At 44.1% G+C, this 20,826-nt stretch overlaps 1 protein-coding gene across 1 annotated transcript; it reads left to right on the top strand.

Moving 5' to 3' along the window:
• The first annotated feature begins 470 nt into the window (after positions 1-470).
• Positions 471-14,583, top strand: MRPL22 (mitochondrial ribosomal protein L22). The gene is made up of 7 exons (XM_001508630.5): positions 471-530; positions 621-672; positions 6,832-6,967; positions 10,235-10,300; positions 11,105-11,182; positions 13,111-13,180; positions 14,305-14,583. The coding sequence occupies exons 1-7, from the start codon at positions 482-484 to the stop codon at positions 14,514-14,516; spliced, it is 663 nt and encodes a 220-aa protein (XP_001508680.4). The 5' UTR covers positions 471-481; the 3' UTR covers positions 14,517-14,583.
• The last annotated feature ends 6,243 nt before the right edge of the window (positions 14,584-20,826 follow it).

The raw sequence follows: 20,826 nt of genomic DNA, 5'->3' as shown, positions 1-20,826 counted from the left end.
CCGAGCGCGAAGGGGGAGACTGTGGAATGGCGCTTGCGCGTCCCTGGTTCCTGACGGGCGAGAGTCTGGCAGAAGGCTGAGTGACGTCATCAGACGTTGGATGACGTGAGGAGGGATAACATCTGGCAGAAGGTTGAGTGATGTCATCAGACGTTGGATGGCGTAAGGAGGGATAACACGTGGAGCCGAGCGCGAAGGGGGAGACTGTGGAGAGGCGCATGCGCGTCCCCCGTCCCGGCCGGGCGAGAGAGTCCGGCAGAGGGCTGAGTGACGTCATCAGACGTTGGATAGCGTAAGGAGGGATACCACGTGGGGCCGAGCGCGAAGGGGAGACTGTAGAGTGGCGCATGCGCGTCCCCCGTCCCGGCCGGGCGAGAGAGTCCGGCCGCGGGCTCGGTGACGTCATCAGGCGTCGGGCAGGGTGGCCGGGGGCTGGCGCATGCGCGCGGGGAGAGAAGCGAAGCGGCGGCGGGGAGGGAAGATGGCGGCGGCGGCGGCGGCGGCAGCAGCGGGGAACCTGGCGCGGCTGGGTGAGGGAGTCGGGCCGGGCCGGGCCGAGCCGAGGGGCGGGGGCGGCGGAGAGGACGGATGGGGAGTAACGGGGTGTGTTGGTGTTGCAGGTGCCGTGTGTCTGCGGGGCCTGCGGAGGGGCGGAGCCCCTGCGGCGGCGGGGTGAGTGAGTGCGGCGGGGCCCGGACGCAGCCTCCTCCCCGGCTCCCCACCCCGGCGCTTAAGACCAGTGCTCTGCACCTAGCGCTTCACCGATGCCGTCGTCGTTATTCTCGTGATAACGGGCCCACGCTGACGAGGGGCCGGCGCTGTCACCTTTCATTCATTCATTCATTCATTCAATAGTATTTATTGAGCGCTTACTATGTGCAGAGCACTGTACTAAGCGCTTGGGATGAGCAAGTCGGCAACAGATAGAGACAGTCCCTGCCGTTTGACGGGCTTACAGTCTAATCGGGGGAGACGGACAGACAAGAACAATGGCACTAAACAGCGTCAAGGGGAAGAACATCTCGTAAAAACAATGGGAGGTCACCAGAAGCAGCGTGGCTCACTGGGAAGAGCCCGGGCTCGGGAGTCAGCGGTCATGGGTTCGAATCCCGGCTCGGCCACTTGCCAGCTGGGCGACTTTGGGCACGTCACTTCACTTCTCGGGGGCCTCGGTTCCCTCATCTGTCAAATGGGGATGAAGCCTGGGAGCCCCACGCGGGACCACCTGATTTCCCCTGTGTCTACCCCAGCGCTTAGAACAGTGCTCGGCACGTAGTAAGCGCTTAACAAATACCAACATTATTATTATTACTGTCCTAAGCGCTGGGGAGGGACAAGGTCGTCAGTTTGTCCCCCGTGGGGCTCCCAGGCTTCATCCCCATTTTGCAGACGAGGCCACTGAGGCCCAGAGAAGCGAAGCGGCTTGCCCCGAGTCACACAGCTCATAATAACATTGATTGAGCGCTTATTAGGTGCCGAGCGCTGTCCTAAGCGCTGGGGTAGATGCAAGGTCATCAGGTTGTCCCTCCTGGGGCTCCCATTTTGCAGATGAGGTCACCGAGGCCCAGAGAAGCGAAGCGGCTTGCCCCAAATCACACAGCTCATAACAACATTGATCGGGCGCTTATTAGGTGCCGAGCGCTGTCCTAAGCGCTGGGGTAGATGCAAGGTCATCAGGTTGTCCCTCCTGGGGCTCCCATTTTGCAGATGAGGTCACCGAGGCCCAGAGAAGTGAAGCGGCTTGCCCCGAATCACACAGCTCATAACAACATTGATCGGGCGCTTATTAGGTGCCGAGCGCTGTCCTAAGTGCTGGGGTAGATGCAAGGTCATCAGGGTGTCCCTCCTGGGGCTCCCATTTTGCAGATGAGGCCACCGAGGCCCAGAGAAGCGAAGCGGCTTGCCCCGAGTCACACTGCTCATAATAACATTGATCGAGCGCTTATTAGGTGCCGAGCGCTGTCCTAAGTGCTGGGGTAGATGCAAGGTCATCAGGGTGTCCCTCCTGGGGCTCCCATTTTGCAGATGAGGCCACTGAGGCCCAGAGAAGTGAAGCGGCTTGCCCCGAGTCACACAACTCCTAATAATATTGATCAAGGGCTTACTAGGTGCCAAGCACTGTCCTAAGCGCTGGGGTAGATACAGGGTCATCAGGTTGTTCCTCCTGGGGCTCTCGGTCTTCATCCCCATTTTGCAGATGAGGCCACTGAGGCCCAGAGAAGGGAAGTGGCTTGCCCCGAGTCACACAGCTCATAACAACATTGACTTTGTGCCAAGCACTGTTCCATTTATTGCGATGAAGTTGTCTTGTTTTTATCCGGCTGTCTCCCCCGATGAGACTGAGAGCCCATCGTTGGGCCGGGATGGTCTCTATCTGTTGCCCAATTGTCCATTCCAAGCGCTTAGTCCAGAGCTCTGCGCATAGTAAGCGCTCAATAAATACTATCGAATTGAATGAATGTCCTAAGCACTGGGGTAGATGCAAGGTCATCAGGTTGTCCCACGTGGGGCTCCCAGTCATCATCCTCATTTTGCAGATGAGGCCACTGAGGCCCAGAGAAGTGCAGCGGCTTGCCCCAAGTCACACAGCTTGTAAGCGGCGGAGGCGGGATTAGAACCCACGACCTCTGAGAGAAGGAGCGTGGTTTAGTGGTGGAAGCCCGAACGGGGGAATCAGAGGTCGTGGGTTCTAATCCAGACCTCCCCCTTGCTATTCATTCAGTCGTATTTATAGAGCGCAGAGCACTGTACTAAGCGCTTGGAAAGTCCAGTGCATCAACATTCATTCATCCAATAGTATTAAACGCTTACTATGTGCAGAGCACTGTTCTAAGCAGTGGGGTAGATAATCAGGTTGTCCCACGTGAGGCTCACAGTGAATCCCCATTTTACAGATGAGGGAACTGAGGCACAGAAAAGTTAAGTGACTTGCCCACAGTCACACAGCTGACAAGTGGCAGTGCCAGAATTTGAACCCATGACCCCTGACTCCCAAGCCCGGGCTCTTTCCACTGAGCCACGCTGCTTCTCTAAAGGAGCACAGTGCTGAGGGGAGGGGAAGGGAGACGGGGAGGAACAGAGGGTGAAGGGGAAGCAGAGGGAAAAGGGCGTAGCTCAGTCTGGGAAGGCCTCTTGGAGGAGGTGAGCTCTCAGAAGGGCTTTGAAGAGGGAAAGAGAATTAGAGGCAATCCCTACCCAACACCGGGCTCACTACCACTAATGCATAAATAACTTAAGGACTGCCTGTGGGGTATAGCTTTCCCTTAATAATAATAATGCTGATATTTGTTAAGCATTTACTATGTGCAAAGCACTGTTCCAAGCACTGGGGTAGATGCAAGGTCATCGGGTTGTCCCTCATGGGGCTCACAGTCTTAATCCCCATTTTACAGATGAGATAGCTGTGGCACAGAGAAGTGAAGTGCCTTGCCCAAAGTCATCCAGCTGACAAGTGGCGGAGTTGGGATTAGAACCCGCGACCTCTGACTCCCAAGCCCATGCTTTTTCCACTAGACCACGCTGCTTCTCTATTCTTCTTAACTATTGATGTTTGAGTTTATAAACTCTAATGGGCAAGAGCCCAAAAAACTGCACTGTTAAAAAAAAAAAAAATTTAAATAATTGTGAAGCGCTTGACTATGTGCCACAGTACTAAGCATTGGGTAGATACGAGCTAATCAGGTTGGACACAGCCCATGTCCCATATGGGGCTCATAGTCTTAATCCCCATTTTGCAGGTGAGGTAACTGAGGCCCAGTGAAGTGACTTGTCCAAGGCCACCCAGCAGACAAAGGGAGGGTGCTGGATTAGAACCCAGGACCGTACTCTATTCACTAGGCCATACTGCTTTTAATGGCACACCGACGAACACAGTCCGTACGGCTTCTTCCTGAAGAAAATTGCCCAAGCTCCCCAATACCAGGAATAATCAGTTCCGAAGAACGAGGCAGAGGCCCAAGATCAGGAGGCCAGAAATACCGTGTCTGGATGTTTTTTATACTGTTCTTAATCTGTTGCTTATATCAAATTATGATATGCCTAGTCTGTTTATGTCTCCTACATTGCTGTCTAATTTCAAGGAGTAATAATGTTGGTATTGGCATTTGTTAAGCGCTTACTATGTGCAGAGCACTGTTCTAAGCGCTGGGGTAGATACAGGGTAATCAGGTTGTCCCACATGAGGCTCACAGTCTCCATCCCCATTTTACAGAGTACACCTACATGAATATATTCTCTCCCGCTCTAGACTGTAAGCTTGCTGTGGGCAGAGAATTGTCACTATTTCTTGTTGTATTGTACTTTCCCAAGCACTTAGTACAGTGCTCTGCACACTGTAAGGGCTCAATAAATACCATTGAATGAATATTCCATATTAAGCATTTTGTAGAATCGCCATGTTGTGGTTCCAACTGCAAATTTTCCGTTTTTTTCCCCTCTATCAGTGTTTGAAAGAGTTGATACTTTTTTTCTCTATCAGTGTTTAAAAAGAGTTGATACTTTCCACCCTTTTTTCTTGAATGCTTGCCCTTGACTTCTAAAAAGTATGATTCTTTGGATTTAGGAATATATGATTGGCACTTCAGTCCATGCGCTTAGATTTTAATTGACAGCAAGAGGGAGAATGTTCTTTTATTCTGCCCCAAGTGCAGCTAGAGGTATAGTAATGACTTCATGCTATCAGAAATAAATTAGAAGCAAATAGTTTCTGCTTTGATGTGGGAGACAGTGGTAAGTGGCTCAAGATTGAGCCTGAAGCCATTCTTAATGCCTGTGGGACTTGGGATAGATTTCTATTGTAATTTCAAATAAAAGGAAGAACGAGTAGAAATCCCTTATTAGTTTCAGTATCTCACATAGTGACTTTAGAGAGTTTCAGTTGTTCTGTTAAATTATAGTTAATGACACTGACTGTTTTCAGACCTGGCACTCATTTAATTTAAGGTAATGGACAGAATTTTAAAAGTATTTTTTAAATGTGTCCTCTTCATACGTTAATGTACAGGAACTGTCTGTCAGTTCATGTACATTAAAATATGAGGAGGGCAAATTTAAATTTCTCAGACCAAAGGCAGTGAGATGATTAAAATGCATTAGTTTCCATTTGTGATCTTGGGCAAATAATTTGACCTCTCAGAGCCTGAATTTCACCTTTTGTAAAATAAGGGTGAAAATTCCATGCCTACACCTCGAACACCAGGAAATATATTTGAGTAAGAAACTCTGTAGTGAAACTAAAATATAAATATTTGAAACGGTATAGTGAAACTATATACTCAAGTCACAGTGAACACCAGGAAATATATTTGAGTAAGAAACTCTGTAGTGAAACTAAAAGAAATATATATATAATTGAAACTGTATGGCGAAACTATATACTCAAGGCACAGTGATTAATAATATATGCATTTATTTTGTATATGCACATATATATATAGAATGTATATTTAAATTATATGTAATATATGTAATGTAACAACTATGTAGAAATGTAATATGTATATGTGTGTGTGTGTATATAAAGTAAATGTGTATAATTATGATGGTATTTGTTAAGCGCTTACTTTGTGCAAAGCACTGGTTAATCAGTGTGCCTTGAATTATTTTACTGTTCATAATGTGATGCATATATCAAATATATATATGTATATATATGTAGATTATCAACAGGAAGAAAATTCGAAGGGGAATTACTAATCATATTAAATTATATCAATGTGACTCGAGAGCTTGTTTTTGGGTGCCGCCAAGTATTGCCTTAGCGGTACTTACTCATTTAATACTTTTTTTATTTTGATTTTTCCCTCATTGGGATGCCAATATTATTGTTCAAGGCAAATAAGATGTATAGGGTCAGCCTCATTAGTAAACCATTCTTTGCCCATGTGCGTGGCATCAGTCAAAGTGTACAAAGCCCTGTCTTAGGTCCAGTGGAAAAATCTCTGCTCTGGAAGCCAGGAGACTTGGGTTCCAGACCTGGTTCTCTATTTAGCCGGCTGATGTATTCATTCATTCATTCAATAGTATTTATTGAGCGCTTACACTGTGCAGAGCACTGTACTAAGCGCTTGGAATGTACAATTCGGCAACAGATAGTGTAGGTGAAGACTACCCATGCGATCTGCAGTGTGTTGCCCCCGCCGCCCACCGTCTAGCTCAGTGCACCCTTTGCCCTGGCAAGAACCTGACTGGCAGGGGTGAGCGTGAGTGGCGCCGTGCAAGCCACCGGCTCTCCGTTCATTTCCTCCACACAGGGTCACAATCCCCATCATCATCATCATCACAACATAAGTACGATAATGCAAGCTGACCTTAACGTTGTCTTGGTAGATTCGTTCATTCAGTCGTATTTATTGAGCGCCTACTAGGTGCAGAGCACTGTACTAAGCGCTTGATCCCGTAGCCTCGAGTTATTGGCGAATCGAGCGTGCGCAGATGAACTGATGCAGTAATGTTGAATTCTTTCGAGGTCTTGAAACGTATGTAGAGAAGCAGCGTGGCTCAGTGGAAAGATCCCAGGCTTGGGAGTCAGAGGTCATGGGTTCGAATCCCACCTCTGCCACTTCTCAGCTGTATGACTGAGGGCAAGTCACTTCACTTCTCTGTGCCTCAGTTACCTCGTCTGTAAAATGGGGATTAACTGTGAGCCTCTCGTGGGACAACTTGATTACCCTGTATCTACCTCAGTGCTTAGAACAGTGCTCTGCACATAGTAAGCGCTTAACAAATACCAACATTACTATTATTATTATGTTCTTTCTAAACTAAACTCGATACCACCAAAGAACTGTGATTGCAATAGCAAAGGTATTAAGAGTTTCTGTTGCCTTGCAGATTGTTCTCCTCTCCCGTTGTGTCACCGCTGTCGCATATCCACACAAGTGCTTCTCTTGATGCCTCCTTTAAATGGGAGAAGAAAAATAACAAAATTTACCCTCCTCAACTGCCTGACGAGCCTCGGAGACCAGCAGTAAGTGTGGGGACCAAATCTGGTTTTAATTTTGTCACTAGTGGATTACTGTCAGATATTTTCAACTGTATTAGAAGCAGGGTAGCCTAGTGGAAAGAGCATGGGCCCGAGAATCAGAAGACCTGGGTTCTAATCCCGGCTCTGCCACTTCCATGCTTTGTGACTTGGACAAGTCAGTTAAATGACTCTTGCAAGTTCTGCATATGCAAAATTGGGGACTCAATTCCTGTTCTCCTTCCCCCTTAGACTCTGAGCCCCTATGTGGGACAGGGACTCTGATCAACATAATTTTCTTGTATCAGTGCTTAGTGTAATGCTTGGCAAATGGTAAGCACTTAGTAAGTACCACTATTGTCATTATTATTGTTTTTATTATTACTGTTTTATTAATAGGGATTTGTCCATCCGCCTATTTCCCTCTAAGACAATTCATACTTTTTTGGGAGTTTTTTTGGTTTTTGGGTTTTTTTTGGTTAGTAAATTCTTTTCTTGTGTTTCATTTCCTTATGTGTATTGTGGAGTAAACTGCTTATTTGAAGTAATTTGGCGCTTCTTTGCAGCTGCCCTGAAACACGTCTTCTTAAGTACCCAGTGATTTTCTGGGGTGTTAATTCCTAGCCTAATATATGTCATAATATGTCAAACACCACCCAACCTTGGTTTTTCTGACACTTATCTCCTGGTTCTCCCTCTTACCTCTCTGGCTGACCCTTCTTAGTGTCTTCTGTCTGCTGCTTCTCTGTCTCCCTTCCCCTGTGCCCCTCAGGGCTAGATTCTGAGTCATCTTCTCTTTTCATATTTTACTTACTCGGGAGTTGATCTGCTCCTGCGGCTTCAGATACCACCTCTCTCCTGATGTGTCCCAAATCTACCTTGCTGATCCTCACATCTCACTTTCTACAATCATGCTTTTCCTATTGCATCCAGGATAACTCTTTATGGATGCCCTACTGACACCTTAGGCTCAATATGTCCAAAACGGAACTCATTTTCCCTCCCAAATAGTGTCCTTTTAGCTGGCGCTTCTGATCATTGGCTTGTAGGTACTCATTCAGCTCTCTCTCTACCACTTATCCAGTCTCTTCTTTCCCTTCATTCCTACTCTCACTCCTCAATCCTTTCAAGCTAACCTAATCCCTGTGTCTCATTCTGGTGTCCCCTCCCTCCAGCCTCTTGCTCAACCCCTCCCCTACCTAGAACTTCCTCCCCTTTCACATTCTACAGACCGCAGCTCTGTTTGTTTCTTTATGGTATATGTTTAAGCACTTATTATGTGCCAGGCACCGTTCTAAGTGTTGGCCTAGGTACAAGCTAGTCAGGAAGGACACATTACCTATCCCATATAGGGCTCGTTGTCTTAATCCCCATTTTATAGAGGAGGTAATTGAGGCCCAGAGAAATGAATTGCCCAAGGTTTCTCAGCAGACAAGGGGGAGAACTGGGATTAGAATTTAGGTCCTTCTGACCCCCAGGCCTGTGCTTTAACCAATTCCTTTAATATTTCCTATTTCTATTTTCAATTCTTTTTATTTTCAAAGCGCTTCTGAAATCACCTTTCTTTGGGAGGCCTTCCTTGATGAATTTCTAATCTCTGCGGCTTATGTCCCCCACTGCCGCCTGCTCAGCATTTGTATACCACCTGTGTATTTAATATTTCATAACTTTTGGTTGCACTTATACACACATATATTACATTTCCTGTTAATAATAATAATTGTTGGTATTTGTTAAGCACTTACTATGTGCAGAGCACTGTTCTAAGCGCTGGAGTAGATACAGGGTAATCAGGTGGTCCAACATGAGGCTCAGTCTTCATCCCCATTTTTACAGATGAGGTAACTGAGCACAGAGAAGTTAAGTGACTTACCCAAAATCACACAGCTGACAAGTGGCAGAGCCAGGATTTGAACCCATGACCTCTGACTCCCAAGCCCGGGCTCTTTCCACTGAGCCACGCTGCTTCTCATATTACTTAAGTACATATATGTATGTGTGTTTCTCTATATAGATACACACATATGCGTATATTCCACTACCTTCTTCTACCTATCTGCAGTTTATTTCAGCGTCTGTCTTCCCCTGCTAGAGTGTAAACTCCTTGAAGGGATCATGACAGTGAACTCTCCTCCTGGCAGCGCTATCTAACCTAGGTTTATCTGACACTTTCCTCTCCTGGTTCACCTAATTCTCTGGTCATTCAGTCTCATCTGCTGGTTCTTTCTCTGCCTCCTACCCACTATCTGGGCAGGTCCTTCATGCTCAATTCTGGGTCCCTTTCGAATCGCAGGCTACAGCCACTCCCTTGAGCTCATCCATTCTCATGGCTTCCCAGCTACCGAGTCCCAAATCTGTTTCACCAGCTCCAGCCTCCTCCATGCCGAATCTAATGTACTTCATGCCATTCTAATCACCCTTGACCTCTTCGTAACCTTTGATTACATGGACCACCGCCTTATAATAATAATAATAGTAATAATTGCAGTATTCTTTAAAATGCTTACTATGTGCCAAGTACTTTGCTAAGTGCCGGAGTAGATATCAGGCAATCAGACAAAGTCTTTGTGCCTGATAGAGCTCCCAGTGAAAGGGAGAGAAAGAATAGGCATTTAATCCCCATTTTGCAGGTGAGGAAACTGAGGCACAGAGAAGTTAAGTGATTTGCTCAAGGTCACAGAGCAGACAAGTAGCAGAGCCGGAACCAGAACCCAGATCTCCTGACTTACAGCTCTGGCTGTGGTCTCTGTACCGGGAACACTCTTGACTAAGCATGGCAGAGTTGTTCATTGCATGTTCTCTATATTTCTGGACCATTGGTCCTTACCTGTCTCACTTTGTGTTCCATAATTCAGGTAATATCAATGAATCAGTTGTATTTATTGAGCACTTAAGTACTAATTTAAGCACCTGCTTCATGCAAAACACTGTTAGTGTTTAGGAGAGTAGAGGAGAATCAAAGACCAGAAGCTGCTCCCTAAAATATGGTCACTTTAAGTAATCATCTTTAAAAACAATCTAATAGGGGCAAAAAATACTAGAGAAAAGCTTTTAAATAACAGAATTTTCAATATAGTGTCATTACTGAAAATATATTTCTTCATAGTTTGTGCTCATCAAAAATCACCTGCCTTAAGGGTTCCACTTTTTAACTTTTGTAGAGAAGGTGATATGACCTTAGAAATATTGACGAGGTATTTGAAGTATTTTCTCTTGTTACTAGCAGTTAGGAAACCTGACACTCACGGGTAATCTGTTTATTTTTTTCCCAAGGAAGTATACCACTGCCGAAGACAAATAAAATACAGCAATGAAAAGATGTGGTATGTGGCAAAACTGGTAAGAGAAAATAATGGGTGTTAGTGCAGAATTCTTGAGAAAGAAAAGAGCTTTAATTCCTGAACTTTGAAAAATCATGCATTAAATTTTGATTTAATAAAACAACCTACCTACCAAAGTGTGTTTTCCCTTAGATTTTGTAACTGTGCAAAGTGGAAAAGATAAATGAAGGCTTAATCGTGCCCAACCAGTATTTAAAAGACTATTTTTCTGAACCAAAATGATCATTCAATAGATTGGTTTTTGTATTTTGAATTTAATTTCTTCTGAGGAACATAGCCTCAGTTTGTGCAGGAGGATTGAGTAAAGTTGAGACAAATTATACAACTGTGAGAAGGGAGTCTGGGTGGATACTTGAGAATCTCAAGGACAACTTTTGTATATTCTGTTTCTAAGCGAAGTTAGGCCGATCTCTATCATAGAACTGATACTGCCTGAATTATTCCCTGTTGTAAATCAGGGAAGGGAAGCAAGTGCATACTGCTTCCTTGAAATGAAAGGAAAGCTTGATTTTTATGGCTTGTCTTTGTAACACAAATATATTTTGTTTTAAAATGGAAGGGACTGACAAAAGTAAATATCAGTGTTGGTGAGGTTTACAACTGAGGTTTATAAGAAAGCTTTATTTTGACCTAAACATGTTGAGATGCTTCTTTGCAGACTAAGTATGGTTTGGTTTTATCTGATACTTTTTAGTGATGTTCATCTCTAAATCAAGACCTTTCATTTTTCATCTGGTATGGATTAAATGACTTTGTACCTTGCTTTTTTCCAATCCATTTTCTTGCCATCGGATAATTCAAGGTTCGAGGAATGTCAATTGACCAGGCCCTGGCTCAGCTAGAATTCAATGACAAAAAAGGAGCAAAAATAGTCAGAGAGGTAAGTTGTGGAATTATTTGTTGTGGAATTATTTCTGTCATTCATTCCCCAGAGGGTTTTGTGATTTCCAGTCTGATGGAGCCCTAATTGGACCCAGGTCTGGCCTTTTGGCCAGATGGCACCACAGGGGATCAGGTTTGGGCAAGAGTGAGTGAGATGGCAAGTGTCCCTTCTCCTCATCTTGGCCCTCTCTCAAATGTCTGCTGGAGGGCCCAGGCCAGGAGTTACCTCAGCTTGTGAAAGGGAGGCTGCTGAGCTACCGTGAGCTTCTCCATATGAATAGCAGTCCCGGACTTCACAGAGACAGCTTTGCAGCACATCACTGTGTGTTAGATGGTTCTTAGACCTGGTTTGGAGGAAGGGTTGGGTAAATGGACCTCCCCCGACACTGTGCTGGCCAACAGGTCTGAGTGGCACAAAGCCTCCCTGGTCTTCAGAGCTTTATTGCTCCTACTGGCTTCACCCCTCTTGCAAACCACTCCGTCCTAGGCAGAGGCTCACCCTGGAAGATGGCAGGGTGCTGGGTCCGGGAAAGGTGGGCAGCCGAGGCTAAAACCCTAGCTGAGATGCAGTAATCTGCAAGACCTGCTTGGCCTCCAGGGCAGCCCTGTAGAGAGCTTAAGCTCGGGGCTACCTATGGAGTCGGAGGAGATCTTCCATCACCATTGTCCTGCCACAGATTGGTCTAGTCAGGTTCTTCTCCTCTGCCTCATGCTAGTTCTGCCTCCCCCCAGATTTAGGTTGGAGCAGCCCCTAAGGACGGCAGGGACCACCTGGGCTTGGCAGGAGTCCTTCCCTGGGACTAGGATGCTCCCGCTGTCCTGGCCCTCACCAAACTGCTGCCGTTTTAGGATGTTGTGTATCGTGTATGAAATATACTTAAAAATGATTAGAATTCTTTATCGCAGGGTCTTTTGGCAGTTTTTATATTGGAGCCGTAAACTTTATTTTCAGCATGTCTATATATGATAAATGTTTTGTGGCTACAGGTATTATACATTCCACCAGGGAGAGCTAGAGTTTTGCATGAAAATACATTTTCCTTTCCATATATTTCTTATGTCTTGAGCCGTGCTTCTTATCAGAGGTGCAGCAACATTCCATGTTACTAAATGACCTGATAAATTTACTATTTGGGGACATGAATTTCATGTTTGATCTCATATGATTAACCAGTTTAGCTTGAGAATTAGTTTGGATACTGCATTATAGTACCCGCAGTGCCTCACAATTGATATTCATTCATTCAATCGTAATTATGGAGCGCATACTGTGTGCAAAGCACTGTACTAAGTGCTTGGGAGAACAGAATACAACAACAAACAGTCCCATTCCCTGCCCCACAACGAGCTTGCAGTTATTGTTCAAGTTTAGACCTCTTACAAATTCACGAACAAGATTTTTCTTTTCTTTTAAATTTGTGTTCTGGGATCAGTTCCTGTGATTCTAAATGACTCTAGAATTCTTATTCATTAGTTACCCTTTCAGGAGAAATTTTAAAATATAATTTGGTGGGCCTCACACTCAATACTCAGAGGATGGTTCTAGCCACATTGGAACTGTAGTTTAGAAAGAATGTCAGACTCATTGCTTTTTAGTTCTCAAGCTTTGAACCTAAACTTCTGACCAAGCTTACTGTTAGAGATATAATGTTCACTCCCCAGGTACAGACTAGTAATTTTCAGTTATTTCTTACTTTTTAGCTTGCATGTTCCATTTAACACTTATGTAGACTATGTTCCTTGGCTTTGCAAATCTTGGTAATGAAAAGCTTTGGGCCTCTGATCACTTCATATTCTCTCTCTAAAATTAACTGTGAAAAAGTTGAAAAAATGATTAGTGGTTTTATTACAACAGTAATGAGAAGTTGAAAATTACATTCTGTTTTAGCTCGGTGTTGGATATATGAACTCTTTTCATTGTTACAGGTTCTTTTAGAAGCTCAAGACTTGGCAGTGAGAAAACACAATGTAGAATTCAAATCCAATTTGTACATAGGTAAGGGTTTTGAATTTTGAGCCCCTCAAAATGTCTTCAATTAGTGATTTAGAGTGATACAAACTGTTTTTCTAAGAAGGTTCCTTGACATATGATGCTTCAGGCCTGGGTGTTGCCAGTAATGATTAAAGTTAATTGCTAATTATAGCAGAATGCCAGTGTTAACCAGTAGCAATTGTTAATACTTGTAGTGCATGATTCTTACCTGTGCTGCTTGGGATTGAGGTCTTATAGGTTATAAAGTCCTCAGCCAACAGTTACTCTAATAATTGATACTGTAATTGGCATTTTAAAATGACCCCTTTATTACTAGAAAGATGTAATTTAAAGCACAGCTTTCATGTTTTAAAACCGATTTGTTGTTTCCATGGCCAGCGTCAATCGATGGTATTTTTTGAGCTCTTGCTGTAGGCAGATCACCGTCCTAGACACTTGGAAGAGTATAATACAGTAAAGTTGATAAACATGATCAACTATAGAACAATAAACAGACACATTCCCTGCCCACAGTGAGCTTACAGGGTAGAGTTGGAGACAGATGTTAATATAAACCAATAAATTCCAGATAGGTACAAAAGTGCTATGGGGCTGGGAGAGGGGGATGCACAAAGGGAGCGAGTCAGGATGACACAGAAGGGAATGGGAAGAGGAAAGGGGGCCTTTGTCAGGGAAGGCCTCTTGGAAGAGATGTGGTTTCAGTAGGGCTTTGAAGAGGGGGGAGAGTAATTGTCTGTCGGATTTGAGGAGAGAGGGCGTTCCAGGCCAGAGGGAGGATGTGGGTGAGGGATCGGCAGTGAGGTAGACGAGCTCGAGGTACAGTGAGAAGGTTAGCATTAGAGGAGCAAAGTGTGCGGGCTGGGTTGTAGTAGGAGAGTAGCTAGGTGGGGGCAAGGTGATTGAGAGCTGACTTGCCCAATGTCACAGCAGACAAGTGGCAGAGTCAGGATTAGATCCCAGGTCCTTCTAACTCCTGGGCCTTGCTCTATCCACTAGGCCATGCTCCTTCCCTGAAAAAAACAGAGAAACACACCAAATGTCAGAGATAACCCCGTGAATGGTTGGCCATCGAGTGGAATGTGGTAAACTCCTCGATGACTTGAATGTTTTTCTTCTTCCTTTTCTAGCCGAATCTACTTCCGGAAGAGGCCAGTACCTGAAACGCATCCGCTACCATGGGAGAGGTGGCTTTGGTATCATGAAGAAGGTATATTGCCATTACTTTGTGAAGCTGGTAGAGGGACCCCCTCCTCCTCCGGAGAAGCCAAAGTCTGACTTTGACCACGCTAAGGACTACATCCAGGAGCTCCGCAACCGGACCATCATTCATTCCCTCTGATGAATTCCAAGCCCACAGCGGGCATCTTTTTTCAACCATCTTTTGAAATTATAACTGTAAACAAAGACAAAGGCTTTTTGTGGTTTGTCAGTGGCTCGTGGAAGGGCTGTGTCCTAGTTCCGTCCTAGCCTGTCCTAGCTTAATCCTAGAGGAAAGCTGCTTGTTCTCGATTAATATTTGCAAAGGTGTGCTAGCTCCCAAGCTTTCAAACATATTTGTTCATATTTGTATACTAGGTGGTAAAATTGGCTTTAAAACCACTTACAGAAAGAATAGCATTCTGAAAGTTCTTTGGGTTATTTCTTAAGGATTTTCCTACTGAAAAGCACGTCGGTATTTTGTTTTTTGACTGCCGACCCGCAGGTGGCAGTTTTTAGGCTACGCAGCGTCTTCTCGGCCATCATGAGGGGATCGATTAAAAAAAGTCCTAGCGAAGGAGGTGGATCCGAGAATACTCTCTGTGCCTGATGACTGCTGCACTCAAAGCACTAAAAAGTTTATCCAACAACTCGGGGCTGCCCCAGACTTCCTGGTACGGGTAGGGAGGGAGGTGGCTAACCAGTGATGGAAGGGTTCGAGCTGATGGCAGACGACAGGGGCTGGTTCCACTATCAGCATGGCGGTTGTGAGGATGGGTACAGCCAACCGCAAATGGGTGAAACCACAAGCAAAAAATTCTCAAATGCCGAGGGACTGGTGTATATTGCAAGCCAAAATGGAATAGTGTGGAAAGACAGTTCTTTACTCAATTCCACTTCTTAAAATAGGCCTTGCGTATATGCATTTCTATTCACGGTGCAGTTCTTCAGTCCTTTTTGAGGTCCTCTAAGGTCTTAACTTGAATGGAAATGAGCTAACTGGTTATCTTTAGTTCAGGTAAAAGGCTTCATTTTGTCTCTTGATTTGGAGGAAGAAAGTGGCCAGTTTATCGTCTCTCTCTAATGTACTTCTTCAGGCATCACTGTGCAGAATTTGCGGGCTGAAATCAAATTCCAAGGAACAACCAACTTGACAAACTTCCTTGACAAACCCTTCCTTACCGGAGCAGTAGATGGTGCTCTCTTACCTTTCATAAGCATCGAAGAACCAGCAGTGAATCGGCAGAATGTTCAACATCGTTTAATGCCGTAGACACGTATACGCCCGTCGTCAAGTAATATTCCTATTGATGGCCCCAGATACGTTTCTAGATAGGAAAAATGATATTTCATCTTGTGCATAGACGTGGTGGGATTGGCGGGAGCAGTCTTATGCATCAACTAGGTTAGACCTGATAGAAAGTGTCATGCCTTGGTGGATAAGTGGAGGAATGAGACCAGTCATTTGGTCAATCATTGTGGTATTTATTGAGTGCTTACTATGTGCAGACCAGGAACAATTAAGTTGCTCGGGGGCAGGGAACATTTATCTGTCGTACTTTCCCAAGTGTTTAGTACAGAGCTTAGTACACAGTGCATGTTCAGTAAATACCATGACATTTCTGCTACTATTAATCCTGCAGTTCTGCTGTACTTTCCCTAGCATGTATTACAGTGTAGTGCATTCATTGAAGGCTCAATAATTGTTATTGTTACTATTGGGAAGCAGCGTGGCCTAGTGGAAAGAGCATGGCCCTGGGAGTCAGGGGACCTGGGTTCTAATCCTGACTCCACCACTTACCTGCTGTGTAAGTGCCTGCTGTGTGACCTCAGTTCCTTCAGCTACAAAATGGGGAATCAATATCTGTTCTCCCTCTTACTTGGAATGTGAAACCCGTATAGGACCTGATTATCTTGTGCTGAGTCCAGTGCTTGGCACATAGTAAATGCTTCAATGCTACAATTATTATAATTATTACTACTACAACTAATGTTTTCATTGCCAAAAATGGAATTATAAAGACCCTAGCTGTGCTTCCCCTCTGATATTTTTTTTTTAATGGTATTTGTTAAGTGCTATGAGCCAGGCACTATACGAAGCACTGGGGTAGATTCAAGGTAATCAGTTTGGACACAGTCCCTATCCGACGTAGCGCTCACAGTCTTAATCCCCATTTTAAAAATGAGGTAACTGAGGTACAGAAGTTAAGTGCTTTGCTCAAGCATAGGCAAGTGGTGGAGCCTGGATTAGAACCCAGGTCCTCTGACTCCTGGGGCCATGCTCTTTCTACTAGGCCACACTGTAATTTATCTATATGTAATTTATTGCAATTTATTCATTTAATCTATATTAATGTCTGTCTCCTCCTCCAGACTGTGAGTTTATTTTGGGCAGGGATGTGTCTGTTTTATATTGTACTCCCAAGTGCTTAGTATAGTGCACACAGTAAGTGCTCAATAGATACGATTGATTGAATGAATGAATGAAAGTGACTTGCCTAAGGTCACCCAGCAGGCAAGTGGGGGATCTGGGATTAGAACCCAGGGCCCCTTACTCCCTGGTATAACTGATATGTAGGCAAAACATACATACGACTATGAGGCAAAACAAATGAAAGAATTTTCATTTTCCAAAGAATAAATTGCTCTAGAAGAGATTAGTTCAGCTTCCTAAAGCTTCATTTAAATAGTTTTAAAAGGAAGTATTGGTATTAAGAACCTGCAAACCATCTTTGGATAATTAAAAAAAATCTGGTTGTTATTTTTAAAATTATGGTTTATCCATGTTATAAATGGGTGAAGAATTCTGAATTTATTTTTGAATACAAATAAATGTGTCCATTGCCGTTACTAGCTAAAGAAGTTCCCTGTTTCTTAGGTGGGGAATTTCACTGAAGAGGAATTTTAGGTAACAGTTCTTTCTACCCAACATATTCTGGATCTGCCTTTTCCTCTCTACTCAAACAGCTACCTCCCTGGTACAAACTCTGGTCACATCATGGCTAGACTAGTGGATCATTCTTGCTGGTCTCTCTGTATCCAGCGATTCCCCCACTCCAATATATACTACATACTGCTGTGTAGAACATCTTAAAACATTACTCGACTTACATCTCCCCTTCCAACCCTGTTGGTTTCCTGAGCCTCCTTGGTAAACAAAAACCACTGGCTTTAAGCTTGCCCACCAACTTACCCCAACATTAGCTTTCTGATCTCTTCACGCACTCTTTCTCGACGATTTCTCCCAAGTTAACATAACTGTACCTGATTCTCAACTCTCCCACCTCTATCCTTGCTTGGGCTGTTTGCCCCAACCTCTCCCTTTCGAATCTTACAGACCACAACTCTTCTGACATTTAAATCCCTCCTAAAATCCCTCATCCCCTAGTGAGTCTTCTCAGTTAATTCCCATCAGTTGTATAAACCCATCTTATATTTCCAGGATTTAGGAATATGTTTTCACTTTTTCCTCAGCGCATTTGCATTTCAGTTGTCCATTCACTTTTCAATTGTCCATTCAGTTATTTATCTTGGCTCTCTGTAAATCCTTTTATGCCTGCCTTCCTCTGTTAGAGTTATAAGCTCCTTGCAGGCAGAAAGTATTTCACTTCATTCTGTTGTACATTTCCAAGCATGGAGAAAGCATTTCACTTCATTCTGTTGTACATGTCCAAGCACTTAGCATTAAACCCAGTAGGTGCCTAACAAATATTCATTAATCCATTCAGTTGTGTAGATTGAACGCTTATTGCATGCAGAGCACTGTACTAAGCACTTGGAAAGTAGAATTCAGCAACAAATAGGGACAATCTCTGCCCACAATGGGCTCCTAGTCTAGAAGGGGGGAGACAGACATCAAAACAAGTAAACAGGCATCAATACCATCGATATAAATAAATAGTATTATAGATATATGCACATCATTAATAAATATGTACATACAAACAAGCTACTAATACTAATATGAGGAACTCTTTTCTTGCTCACTTTTTATTTCCTCTCTTAGAAGAGAAGGAGAATAATAATAACACTATGAATAATGGTATTTTTAAAGCACTTTTTGTGTGCCAAGCACTATACTAAGTGCTGGGGTAGATACAGGATAATCAGATCAAAAAAGAGTCCTTGCCCATATAGGGCTCACAGTATAAGTACGAGGGAGACCAGAAACATGGTAGTAGATGAGCATTCTGAAAATGAATCAAATCCAGTGGGACAAAGGGAGAAGGGAGAGGAGGCAGGGATGTTGTTTTCTGGGCCTAGAGAGAGCTTTGATATTAGAATATCAACTAGAGGGAAAAAGAGCTTTCCCAAGCATTTGAGTGCTAAAGCATCTTCGTCTCCACGAGCTGAACTCTGTGAGTAAGAAGTGTTATCCCACGTGACTTAAATGCACTTTACTGTTATAAGGCTTAAGAAGCGATGAGTAGAGCAAAAGCACTAAAAGTATTTTATCTAAATCAGTGAGGTTATGACGTCAAAATTTCTCTGCCATTATCATCAATAGTATTGAACACTTACTGTGGTCAGAGCACTGTGCTAAGCCCGCCCTTGGGAGAGTGCAACAGAGCTTAGAGTCTAGAGGCCATATGCTTATTGAAATATGTGGATTGATAGGTAATTGCTTGGTCCCCATATTTGTGGCACATTAATGCAGCTAAAAAGGTCTAATAAAATATCTACCTTCAGCTGTTCTTGGAAGGTCTCTTCGTAATAACTTTTTTTGAAAATCCTGAACTTCAGCTCTTACTAAATTGAGTTTAAAGAACTAGGATCTCAAGTAGACCTTTAAGTGAGCGGAGGAAGAAAGGAAATCTATCTTTAATTTTCTTTTCCCCTTAAAATGCTGGGGAGATCAGAAGCCACTAATTCTTTGCTTTTGAGTGTAGGAGAGCTACCATAGAAGGTGGTGAATAATAGGGTCATCAATAATAGCAATAATAATTGAGCACTTACTGTGTGCCAAACACTGTACTAAACCCTGGGATAGATATAGGATAATCAGGTCAGATACAGTTCCTGTCCCATATGGGGCTGCCAGTCTAAGACCGTGGCGCAGTGGAAAGAGCACGGGCTTTGGAGTCAGGGCTCATGAGTTCGAATCCCAGCTCTGCCACTTGTCAGCTGTGTGACTGTGGGCAAGTCACTTAACTTCTCTGTGCCTCAGTTCCCTCATCTGTAAAATGGGGATTAAGACTGTGAGCCCCACGTGGGACAACCTGATTCCCCTGTGTTTACCCCAGCGCTTAGAACAGTGCTCTGCACATAGTAAGCGCTTAACAAATACCAACATTATTATTATTAAGACAATTATCTGGTTTGAATGGTTTAAGTATTCATCTGCCTTAATGGTGCTGGGAGCTGGATTAGATGATCACTGGAAGTCCCTTCCAACTCTGAATTTCTGTGGTATCACCCATTCTTTTTAAGGGTTTAATGGGGAATAGGGACAAGAAGAAATGATGAGAGGCGGGCTGAAGTTGATTGAGGCTGAGGTGGAAGCTCAACAAGGTAGTATCGCCCAAACAATCAGGTGAGAGAAATCTGGAATAGCAGTGGAAAAATGATTAGAATTTGAGTTTCTTTGAGTCTTAGTTGGTTGCCTGATTTAGCAATCAATCAATCATATTTATTGCACTTGCTGTGTGCAGTGCACTGTACTAAACATTTGGAAGTAGCACACTGTGACAGATGGTAGACACGTTTCCTGCCCACAAGGAGCTTACAGTCTAGAGGGGAAGCATCTGTCACTTTGTGGAATCTCGGATTAACACCTTCTATTTAGAGCATTTGTTAGTATTTGTTTACTATGTGCCAGGTTCTAAGTTCTGGGGTAGATACAGGCTAATCAGATTGGACACAGTCCATTTCCCACATGGGACTCACAGTTTTATTCCCCATTTTGTAGATGAGGTAACTGAGGCAAAGAGAAGTTAAGTGTCTTGCCCAAGATCACATAGTGTGGCGGAGCCAGGATTAGAACCCAGGTCTTTCTAACTCTCAAACCTGTGCTCTATTAGGCCATTCCGCTTCCCTCCTCTTTAAAAAAGTCCCTAAAGGGGATTTCAACCCCCTTTAAAATTTCTTCAAATGATTCTCTGGCTGCCACTCATCTGAATTATCCAGCTGTGTTGCCGATCAGAAACTAAGAAGCCGGGCATGTAGGTCTTGAATTATAAGGCCGAAAGAGCACACTCTTTGTTTATTTAAAGAGGTGAGTACCTTTCTAACGTCTTGATGGATCTGGCATAGTCTCTCAAGAGCTTATTCCCTACAGCCGGTGGGGTTTCGATTTTGCGAGTCCATGGTCCCGTGGATTCTCTGAAAGGAACTGGGGACGTAATGCAGAGTGACTTTACCGGGGACCAACTTCTTTACCTGGCTGACATTTCCCTGCTAGGCTCCAATTGCGTGATTTCTCCGAGTGTCACTCTATGGATCTGTGATTATTT

Source organism: Ornithorhynchus anatinus, chromosome X1 (genome assembly GCF_004115215.2).
Source record: "Ornithorhynchus anatinus isolate Pmale09 chromosome X1, mOrnAna1.pri.v4, whole genome shotgun sequence".
In the NCBI taxonomy this organism is placed as follows: Eukaryota; Metazoa; Chordata; class Mammalia; order Monotremata; family Ornithorhynchidae; genus Ornithorhynchus; species Ornithorhynchus anatinus.
The sequence above is the reverse complement of the archived record's forward strand: the minus strand, read 5'-3'. Positions and strand labels throughout refer to the sequence as shown.

Coding starts and splice junctions, on each gene's coding strand:
- MRPL22 (XM_001508630.5), top strand. CDS start 482: ATGGCGGCGGCGGCGGCGGCGGCAGCAGCGGGGAACCTGGCGCGGCTG. Junction 673..6,831: donor GGAGCCCCTGCGGCGGCGGG/GTGAGTGAGTGC, acceptor GTTGCCTTGCAG/ATTGTTCTCCTCTCCCGTTG. Junction 6,968..10,234: donor ACGAGCCTCGGAGACCAGCA/GTAAGTGTGGGG, acceptor TTTTTTCCCAAG/GAAGTATACCACTGCCGAAG.